We start from the raw sequence: 11,628 nt of genomic DNA on the forward strand, positions 1-11,628 counted from the left end.
TGAAGTTTGGTCCGTTTACAGCATCCTGCCATGCGATTGCATTTGTCTCTAACTATCAGGAACTTTAACGTTAACTTTTATAAGTGGAAAAGTGTTAGTGTTCGTCCTCCAGCTTCACTGTGTTTATGTTATGCTAACGTAGCTGTGTCGCTAGCGATCACGTAGCACATCATTATATAGCAGCTAGCCCAACTTCAGTAACCCTACAAACGTCACTGCTGTTTAGTTTCCTGTCTTCATTTATGTTGGAAGTGATAGCAGAGCTGTACGTTTGATTTTTTTCAGAAATCTCTGTCAGAACATGCAATATCATGCTTAGGTAACTAGCGAAACTAGCGAGCTAACTTCCGCTAGCTCCCTGCTAACTTCTAACTCCGTTAAATGTAATAAATTTTGTTTTCATGGATGTCTGGAAGTTAAACTTTATAGTTACACCTGGTAAAGCAGCAATGCTGATCGTTTAATTAAAGATGACAGAATTTAGACAGTTTTTAACTCTCAGTGATGCTGCAGTGTTGTTTGACCTGAAGCATACAGAGTTTAGGACCCAGATTACTCCCAGATTTAAGAGCCTCTTAGTCCGACAAATACGACAATAACAATGGCCGCTTACATGTTCTGCAAAAAAATGTGCTTTGTCGTGTATCTGACGGACAAACACCAAACCAGTTCCACATCACTGAAGTTGCACCATTTTTACAAACCAATTCTAGTTCATCTGATTCACTCAACAATCGGCCATGTGCGTATGAAAACAAAGGCACTGCGCATGCGCGTTTTACTCATATTCTATCGCGATATTTCATTTTCCTATCGTTGCCCAACATTATACCGGTATTACCGTGAACGGTATAATATGACCCAGCCCTAGTAAATAACTTTGGAAAAGTGCTGTTATGGAGTAGAAATTCAGAAGACTTCATGTCTGGGCTAAGCCCCTGATATTTGAAGGTCCAGATGATTTTCCCTACCTATATCTGTGAAAAATTGTTTCTAATATGTGCAGTATGGATCTTACAGTTTTCCAAGCTACTGCATTTGATCAATAAATCAACATTTCTATGAAGTGGTGCTTTTCCAACTGTCCAAATACGCAATTCTCCTGCTTCCGTATAACAACTCTTCTTCGACCATGGTGTACGCTCTACAACTGCTGTTAATGTTTCTTCTGCAGTCTGAATATTTACTGTCATTTCACCTCCGTGCTCTCTGTAGTATTTATCATTACCTTCTTTACCTACATTAATCAATATAGGAGGTCACTAGACGTTATTGTATTATTGAGTAACTTTCATGTTTTAATTCCTGCTATTTCAGTCGATGTCGGTGGTAAATAATCTGTACATTTTGCATTTAGTGAAATACTATACCTACTGCTTTTGGCCTTAATAATACACATCAATTTTTTCTCATTAATGAAATGTTTGAACCACTGGTTCCCCACAGTGCTATATGTGGTGAACTTGCCCCACCATAATCATTTCCCTTGCAGACGTTCACCAGGAAAATATATTCCGCTGTGGTGGCGAGAAGGCTCTGGCACCCTGCTGATCCCTGGATTCAGGAGTAATGTGAAATGGCCACAAAACAGTAAACCAGATCTTCACCCTTGTTTGACAATGGGTGATGGACCATCCAGGATTATGGATTATGTCCTTTTGGGTTCAATATTCCAGGCCATTAGGTCCTCATATAATTTGGGCGAGAGCTGCGTTTGCAATCTTCCATCAAAGTGGAGAAACACAGATTCATGTTGCTATGCTTGAATGCTTCATAGTTTGGTGTTAAGCAGCTTAATAAACAAAAAGATACAAACAAAAAACCCTTCTTATGGAAATGGTTTGCAGTGGAAACACTGACTGAATGGAAGGGACAGATTGCTTTCTTTTGTAGATTGTCTCATAAGAAGTCATTTAAAAGTCATCAGTGATCAGGGTGATTGCACTTGGCCCAGCTGTGATCATTTAACTGAAGAAAACGTGAAGTGTTATTCTACTTACTCGGTTATATACTTTGATTTTGTTTCCACTGTTGAGAACACACAGGGTGATTTTATACTACAAATGTACATGTGTTAGTCAAAGATGAACAGAAAAGTGCTGTTGCATTAGCACTATATATTTTATATGAATAAGGGCCATACCCCATTGAGTCCTTCCAGTTAAAAAAAAAACTGCGATTTAACAGTCGTTTTTAAATTCAGATCTCTTAACATCCAGCAAATGATAGGTGGGGTGTGTTTCGCTACTCCAAAGCAATGACGGTAGAAAATAGGTCCAAAGTCTCAACGTGGACATCTATGGGGACTTTGGAGCCTCAAGGGGACATAAGTGGAACCGCAACTTTTAGTACCTCGCTGTTGCTTCACGTTCAGCTGTGGCACCCGCTGCTGGGAGCCACGGCGGATATCGATGCAGTGATGCGCAGTAGGAGGATGCTTTTAATCCCTCAGTTTTTAATTTTTCACAAATTTTTTCCCAGCTCAGTTAAATTTCAGCTCTTAGATATTATACATGTGTTTTAAAATTCAGTTTAACTATTCAGTTGAGAAGGAGGGCGCTCTTTCAACCCTGGAACTGAATCTTTCCACTTTTCCACTCCCAGTGGAACATTTCAAGGACCTCATGGACTGACGCACTGACTCATTTGGGAGGGTTTCCGGGATCAAAGGATTTACAATATCGTTTCACAATTAATCAAGACGACGAAAAGAACGATACAATGCTGACAAATCACGGAGGAAGTCACCCATCTCGCAACAAGTATCGTTTCGGAAAGAATAATCGAAACACACGGACAGTTTTGGTTAGGTTTCAATTCCTGAGAATGACCCGCCCAGCTGAAGTCTTCTTCCTCAGTCTTCTCTCATCTGTATCCTCCGCAAACAAGGAGGAGAAGCCTCTTTGTTTTATTGCTCTCCAAAACCGCTACATTAACCTGGCTACGGAGCTCAGCTTTAAACCGAGAGGACTGAAGAGCGGACTGAATGAAATGTGAGTGAGTTTTGGTCAGTATTTGTTTTGAGCCTTCATTGTTATAAAGATAAATGGAAAAATAGTAAATGCGTAGTAAGGATGCAACCAGTTATTTTTTGTGGTTCTTCGTTTTACTTTACAGGGTTTGCCTTTCTATGATGACACTTCGCTTACTTATATTACCTTACATTACATATCTTCCTGTCTCCACTTAATACCTACTGTATCACATCTAAAAAGACTTAACCAGAAAGCAATTAACCAGTTTTTGAATGATTCTGTTGGTTCTGTTGCCTTAAGTCTTTTGGATTTGTGGGTTGAACAAAAACATTAAACACTAAAGCCACTTCCTGGTTTTATTCTAACCTCTAGCTGGCATTGTAGAGCACACCACTGAAACCACTGGTGTGCTTCTGAATCAGAAGTACGGAAGAGGATTAGAACCATTAAAAAATGTGGGGAGTAATTTGGAATTGTAATAGAAAATTTCTATTATTCTCATTTAAAGTGTTTAAGTAGCTTATGCATATGCCTAGTTTTAACACTGTAATAGACTGTTCAGTGTAAGTTTCTAAAACTATATTAACTTATTTCAGCCTCAGTAGTTGGAGAAGACAACTCCCTTTGCAGGTGCTAATAACGAACAAGGGCACAAAACAACGAGCCTCGTGATGTGTGGTGTGATAAGTTTGTGACTTTTTCCCTCTTCCTTGTAATGGATAAAGAAGTGGGAGCACTACTTCTGTTTCAGAGCTCTCATGACTTTAGAACTGTGATGTTTGATTTGTGTTAGCTCTCCTGCTTACAGTAATTTAAATGCCTTGACCACAGCTGACCGTGTTGCAGACTTTATAAACTGAAAATTCCACCACATATTTTTTTCTTTGTGATTTCCAGTGGCCCTAATCCTCTTCCATACAGAGAAAACAGATATGTTTAAAATAATTGAGCTTAATTACAATGGGTATGCTGGCTGCAAAGAAACTTATTCTTTTACAGTGGCGGTCTTCTTCGGCCCCGTGTTTTAACAGGTGGCTTAATGAGATGGTGTCTGTGGCCAGGGTAGAGCAGATAAGATTTGATAGAGAGGGGAAACTGGCGAGTTTTTGTATGATTTGGCAACCATTTCTAGAATTCTTAAAAAAATAACTGATCATAATTCATGCCTCACACTCCGCGTGAATTATTTTATTTGTTTGTTTTTTTTTCCGTTTTTTCTTTTTTTTCCTTCCTTTTCCTTTTCTTCTTTTTTCCTTTCTTTTTTTTCCTTTCATGCTTATAATTTCACAAATGTTAAAAACAATAGCTGTTCTTGGTTGATTTCGTATAATCATGTTATGTTTAATTTAAATGCAAAAATAAAATTTATGAAAAAATAATTTAACTTAGTAGCAAAACTACTGTTATTGTAGTTGTAATAATTGTCCTGAACATAATAAATTCAGATTTCTGTTTCACTGACACTAAATCATGCTACAAATTCGACTCCAAAACTGATTATTGTATTGCAACGGGGTTACTACAAAAAATTCAGGCAGCTTTCTTAATCCTAATAATGTATGTAAATGGTTTTTCTTAATTTTGTATCATTAGAATATATTTCACCAAGGACCACACTGGAAAACAGGATCATGTCAAGGGCTTGACATATGTACTTTGCTTTAATTCAGTCAGTACACAGTTCCACAGAGGCTTCTCATGCAAGCACACACTGCACCATACAACTGACTCAAAACATCTTACTATGTAATATGCCACATAGTGCACCTGAGCCAAAGAGCAGAGCCTTCTGCCAATAAGCCAGCTGCACATGAAAATTCAACTTTTCTTTAAAACTGATCATTACTCCTCACTTTGAGATCAGTGAACCTCCGTTTCCTCTGCCTTCACCACCTTCACTTCAACACAGAGTTCAGCGTCAATGGGGCCTTCTCACACGTACAACTTACCTATACCAAGCACATTAATTTATAATCCTGTATTATTATACGTATTATCGAGGCTGCTGTCTCGATGTAACTAAACATCCTCTTTGAAATAAAAAAGAACTGAACTGAACTGAGGATAAGTGGTGAGACCACAGGCTGCTTCCTGGTTTTAAGGAAGGAAGCAGTGTTTCTGTATCTTGCTTCTCTGTTTGTTCCTTGCATGTGTGAATGCAACAAAGAGCTGTGTTAACTGCCGACACTTTTCAGAAGTGTTTGTAAGGTCATGCAGTGATCTCCAACACAGGTCTGTTTCTAATGCAGTACAGGCCTGAACCCTATCAAGATCTAAGCTCTGCGTCCTGGCTCCTGTGTGCAGAAACCTCTCTAGAGTCTCTGAATCTTTCATTTATTAAATTGTTGAAATAATTGCCCAGTTTCATAGAATGATGAATTCCCCATATTTACTTTAAAAACGCTCACCTTCTCTGGGATGTTCTTTCAAAAGACAGTCAAATTATACAAATTTTATTCAAAATATTTGTTTAGCACTATACTGTTTTTCCAGTTTTTAGTTTCACAGGTGCCAACTTATGGTAACTTATAGGTTTTCAGCAATATATGCTGCCATCCAGATTACATCTTTTTCAAGTTCTTACTTATTTCATGAAGACAATGCTAAGTCATATACTACATGAATTCCAATTGTGTGGTTGCTGGGTAACCAATTGCTAAACAGCCCACCCTGTAATCAATACTTGGCACCTATCGAGACCACAGAAATAAAGGAGACCAAAAACTGTATATATACTGAAATCCTGTATAGCAAAGCACATCTTAACGATTATTGAGATTAACAATGTCATACATATTCCCCCTGAAACTAAATAAATTAGTCTCGTTGGTTCTTAAATCCCTCCCTTGTTACTCCTAAACTGCCTCAGCCATGTGTTTATAATACTTCTACTTTTTTGCAGCATTACCAATATGTGTGAAAAGTTGACCAGCCATCATTGATGATCAGGAAAAATTAAGGTGAGGCTGAACTTGCTTAATTTGAGTTACAATCAATACAGTTACTTTTCCTCTATTGCTAATATTTCTATTTAAATTATTTTGTAGCATCACTAATCTATATTTGTGAAAGAGGAAGCAGTACTGTCATGGCAGATCAAGGTGAAATGAAGGTAAGTAAAAATTGAAAAATGCTTCAATAAAACAAATATTAAGAAGTGAGCTTTTATAAATTAAAACATAGGTTCATGTTTTAAACTGTTCCACATAATACTAGACATATTCACTAAATATTGAAGTGTCTAATAATTAATTTAGAAATTAGGAATGTTAACTGGACTTTATATTTCAGTGCCAGGAAGATGATCTGTCATCAGACATACAAGATTGGAGTAAACATCAAGTGAGGCAATGGGTTCTCCAATTGGATCGCGTGGATGACAAAGTTGCTGAAATATTGTTTAATGAAGACATCAATGGTGAAAGTCTTCTGCTTTTAGATACAACTGACTTAACCAAAATTGGTGTGACTTTTGGACCGGCTAAACTTCTCATTCGTGCCAGAGATGAAGTTGTGAAATTTAAAAAAGAAGAGCCAGTAGGTTCTAGAAACCAGCCTGGGAAACCGTGCAAGCCGTATCCATTTTGTAGATACCACGATACATTCAGATACACGGAAAGCAGCATTCTTGATGTTACAGAATCAGGTGCCTCAGATTTGATTGAACCCTGCCATGAGTACAAAGCTTTCACCAGCACAACAGAAGAAACTAAAATGAAGAAGTTCACATCTGAGGTCATTCGCTTTGCAGCTGCCTGCATGAACAGCCGCACCAACGGCACCATACATTTTGGAATAGGAGACAAACCGGAGTTCACCCACGGTCAAGTGTTGGGAGTGGTTGTTGAGGACAGAGAGGCTTTTGCAAATGAACTAAAATCTGCCATTAATGGGTGTTTTGAACATAAACATAAACAAGCTGCTCAGACATGCATCAAACCTCCACGATTTGTTGAAGTTCTCAACAAGAACACGACATTATCTGACAAATGTGTCATAGAAGTCGACGTTGTTCCAGAGACTACGATCTGTAAAGAAAACGGCTACCACACAAACACCATAAAAAAGGGCAAGAAAAAAGGCAAAATGAAAGAAACTGAATCAGAACCATCAAAATGTTTCTTTATCCGTGATGGTGGTAGCAGCAGAGATCTTCTTGTGCAACCAAACAAGCGAGAGTACGAGCAGTTTCTAGAAAGTATGGCTCAGCAATTAGAACTCCGGAAAAAGGCAGAAGAGAAGCACCTCAGTGTGATAAAAAACAGCACTCAGGGCTCTAGACTCAGTCACATGATCACTGGTGGCTCTCTGTCTTTAGATAAATCAAATGTTGAGCAGTATGTGATAATAACTAACAAATCATACCCAAGCCAGTTAGATTATCTAAAATTTCTTGTAGATCTGAACCCAACAGCAGTGTTGGACTTTGATCCAGAATCAGCTAAAGAGGGATTAGAGCAATATTTTGACCAGCAGAGCCCAGTAAATATTCATTCACCGGCACGATATAAAATCACAGAAGGAGTTGAAGACATTGCGAACAAGTTGAAATTAACGCAAAACACCAGCTGGGTGTTCTGCAATGGAGGCATTGAGCATGAGTCGCCCTCAGACATTGACCAGTGGTTAATGGACAAGGGAGCCTCCATCAGAGATGTGATTTCCTTCTTGTGTCGCAAAGATGTCCTTCCAAACAAGAGGTTCCTCGTCATTTTTTTAATTTTGTCAAGAGTAAGTGAGAAGATGGACCCCCTTGTGGAGACTTTCAGTACATTCTGGCAGGAACTCAGAGGCACAGATCAGATCCTTTGCATATGTGACAATGACAAAGCATTCAACTCCTGGAGAGACTTAATTGAGGCTCGATGTGGAATCAACATCTCAGGTAGATGCATACATGATCTCAGCTTTGCAGAAGTCAATGGCACTATCCTTAGCCTTTGGTCAGAGAATCGCAGATCCAGTCGTTTCCTACCGTGTGGTGGGGGAAGCAAAGTGCTATTTGAGAAGAAAGTGGAGCGAAGTCTGAGTACCTTAGATGTCCTTTGTGTGAACCAATGTGAAGGAGGAAATGAGGAAAAAAATGTGATAGAGGAGAACTTCTACAAGGGTGGAAAGGTGACGTGGTGGAATTTTTATTTCTCGGAGCAGCCCGGATCCACACCGTTTATCAAACGAGACCACTTTGACTACATCAAGGATACAATCATACCTGATTTATCCTCTCTGAGAAAAGCCTGTGTGTTGTTTAACCTCATGCATGTACCTGGATGTGGTGGGACAACTTTGGCCATGCACATATTGTGGTCTCTCCGGAACACATTTCGTTGTGCTGTCCTCAGGAACAACAATGCTGACTTTGCTGAAGTAGCCAGTCAGGTGACCAAACTTCTCATGTATAAATATCAGGAGCAGCTGCCAAGTGTCCCTGTTTTGCTGATGATAGATGACTTTGATGATATGGAAAAAGTATTTGACTTGCAGCAGCTCATTGAAAAAGAATGCGAAGAGAAAAAAATTCAGTCTAAGTCTGCGCAGGTGGTTGTCTTGAACTGCATGAGATCAGAGTCTTCTGAAACGACTGGGCAAACTGCAGATACTGTATTCATTGGAAATAATCTCTCTGAGAGGGAACAGAAACAGTTTGAGGAAAAACTAGTCGAAATAGAGAAAACTTACAAAAACACTGAAACATTCTATGGTTTCATGATCATGAAGAAGAACTTTAAGTCAGAATACATTGAGAGTGTGGTCCGCAACACACTGAAGAGCTTCAATATGAATCAGAAAAATGCCCAGCTTCTTGCAGTTTTAGTTCTGTTGGATGTTTACTGCCACGGGGCCTCTCTATCAGTCTCTCTGTGTGAGGAATTCCTTGACCTTCAACCAAAACCGTTTTGTGGATCCAACAAAGTTGAATGTGGTTTTGGAAAATTTTCTACTTTTATAACCAGCTGTTCAGTTCAGGGTAAGGTAGTCTTCAGAGCTGTGAAAATGATTCACTCAAGAATTGCAAAGCAGTGTTTGTTGGAACTTAAAGCAACACACAATGTGAAAAAAGTTGAAATTGCTGACCTTCTGCTGAACACAGACACGTTTTATGAAAGCACACAAGGCAAAAGCAAGCTCCTGCAAGATGTTCACCACATTTTGGTCAAGCGATATCATGAATTAGAGGAATCACAGTTCTCTCCACTCATTCAGGACATTGCACATGAAACACCTGGACTGGAAGAGATGGTGTTAAAAAATGCCTCAAAGAGATATGAGAAAGATCCCATTGTCTCCCAGTTACTCGCCCGGTACTATTACCTAAGAAAGAAAGATTTTGTAGAGGCAAAATTTTGGGCAAAAAAAGCAAAAGATCTTTACAAAGACAACTCCTATATTGCAGATACATCAGCACAAGTGATCAAGCATGAGCTCAAGAATGCCATTGCAGACTGCAAGGAAGAACCCATCCGTCCAGAGAAACTGAAAACACTTCTGAAACTGGCTCAGTCAGCATTGGAAGCATTCCAGGAAACACAGAACCTTGCAAAGAAGGAGTCACTCCAACGATTACAAATCAAAACAGACAACTGTACTTTCAACACCTCTGGCTGCCTGGGAGAAATTCAGGTTGGTGTGCTTGTCACTGATGTGCTGGCAAAGACCCCTGTGTTCTCTTCTGATGGTCTTCGTCATGACATAATGAGCCAGGTTCTTTCTGGAGATCTTAAACTTTACGACCTAGAAAGTAAGGATCGTTGGCACACCAAAAACAAACCCTACTATGTCATTCTGAAACAGTTTGAGGATGTACTTTACAACCTCAAATACAGGATGAAGAAGAACATAGACTTCCTTGACAATTTTTATGTAAATCTGGGCTCCAGATTTGGAATGAAAGATAGCCGTGAGCAAATGTCCCAAAATGAGCTTTTCAGATGTTTCAGAAATTATGCAAAGGTTTTCTGTAAGACAGATTCTGCATCTCTTTTGAAGAATAAAACCTTGTACACTAAGTTGGAACTACACCAGACGAGACAGTTCCTGGAAGAGGAAAAGGCTGACACCTATTCTGGGATTCTGAGCTGTCTCTCAAATGAAACCTCAACTGCAAAGTTGGAAAAGATTGCTAGACAGTATCTCTTTATTTGGCAGTGTAACCCAACTCCAAAGGAGAAAGTGAACTTTATCTATGTCAATGTTGTGTTGAGTCGTCTTAAACTGGGATCACATCTGTTACAGCCATATGAAACCATGGTAAATCTTCTCCCCCAAGTTCTTTGTGGGCAAATCCCACTGAGTGAGAGTTTGCCGCTCTACTTCATTGCAGTTCTGCTGTTATGGCCAGAGCCAAACCGTCCGGTATACAGAGAACTTGGAAGGTACATCTCACAGATGAAAACCTCTTATCATGCAGAGATGAAGGAAGTGTACAATGGCAAGAGTCCCGTTATTCATTTCCTCCTGGGAAAGAAGCCTGGTTATGAACGACTGGTCCACATTGGAGAGATCAAAAAGTGCATCGTGGATGGGCAACAGCAGTTTGCCTCCATGTGGGGAAGTGGCACAATATGGAAGGAGAAGAAGGTGGAGGAGCTCCTTTATAGGGTCACAGGGGAGGTGCATAGTGATTGCATAATGGCAGATACTGGTCTTCCAGTCACCCCAATGTATCGGAGCCAGATTAGTGGGCATGCAGAGGGGTCAAAAGTGTCATTCTTCATAGGTTTCTCCATGAGAGGACCTGTTGCATTTGACATTGGACAAAAATGATTATGCATGGTCATGACAGAGATGAGACACGCTAGCTTTTTCTGGCAGAGTTTGCACTGGACATCTGCATAATTGTCGTCTTTGGCTTATATGTGATTATGTTTTCCTGTGTACTTTACATAAATGATGTTTGTATTTTTGTTATTGTTGCAAGGGGTGGGGGCATTTGTCATACAAAACCTTTGACCAATGTCTTAACAACATTTACACTGTAGCTCACAAGTCACTGCAAATGTTAGTCTTTTTTAATAACTGATATGTGATATTTGAAAATGAATGTAACTGTTACTGGTTGGCGCGTTTTAGGTTATATGACTGAAAGTGATATATGATGGATTTAATAGTATAGTTAAATCATTTTTATAGTACATTTATATTTGATTTGTGTACTTTTGTACTACTAATTTTTTGCATAATGATTATTTGATTAATACAACTAAGTTGTATATGAAGTTGTCTAACGTTTAAAATTCCAACACTTGACGTTTTATCATATTGTCTTATATTACTTTTGCAGTTTTTGCAACATGATTTGTTTTTTGGTTTCCATGTAAACTCTAGCACTGAATTTTGCAATACCTTTTCTACCTAATAAAGATGTACTGCAACATTACTATGTAAGGGTTACTTTAAAATGCACTGCACATGCACTCTAATAGTTATATGTAGACTCCAGAAATGAAGAAGTGCATAACTATGTTCAAATTAGGGGGGAATGAAATTGAATGGATCAGTTTAGGTCATATGCAAAAGCTCTAAGAAGCATTTGCATTATATAACCCTGTGACTGCTCCTCATACAGCCTAAAGTGTGAGGTGCTTTATGCTTTTTTTGGATGACAGACCAAAAAGGAAGAAATAGTATTTATGAAACATTAAACAATGCAGGA

At 39.0% G+C, this 11,628-nt stretch overlaps 1 protein-coding gene across 4 annotated transcripts in view; it reads left to right on the forward strand.

Moving 5' to 3' along the window:
• Positions 1-11,352, forward strand: part of LOC101471503 (sterile alpha motif domain-containing protein 9) — a 51,814-nt gene extending 40,462 nt beyond the window's left edge. For 2 of the 4 annotated variants that reach the window (XM_076875202.1, XM_076875203.1), the window contains 3 exons: positions 5,878-5,935; positions 6,023-6,087; positions 6,267-11,352. In XM_076875202.1, coding sequence (XP_076731317.1) covers positions 6,064-6,087; positions 6,267-10,739 — 4,497 coding nt within the window. In that variant the 5' untranslated portion in view covers positions 5,878-5,935; positions 6,023-6,063 and the 3' untranslated portion in view covers positions 10,740-11,352. Of the gene's footprint in view, positions 1-2,395; positions 3,008-5,877; positions 5,936-6,022; positions 6,088-6,266 lie in introns of those variants that run through there. The other 2 variants (XM_024805478.2, XM_004563101.6) reach the window with 2 other exon arrangements.
• The last annotated feature ends 276 nt before the right edge of the window (positions 11,353-11,628 follow it).

The sequence above is a fragment of the Maylandia zebra genome, linkage group LG16, assembly GCF_041146795.1.
Source record: "Maylandia zebra isolate NMK-2024a linkage group LG16, Mzebra_GT3a, whole genome shotgun sequence".
NCBI classification, from domain to species: Eukaryota; Metazoa; Chordata; class Actinopteri; order Cichliformes; family Cichlidae; genus Maylandia; species Maylandia zebra.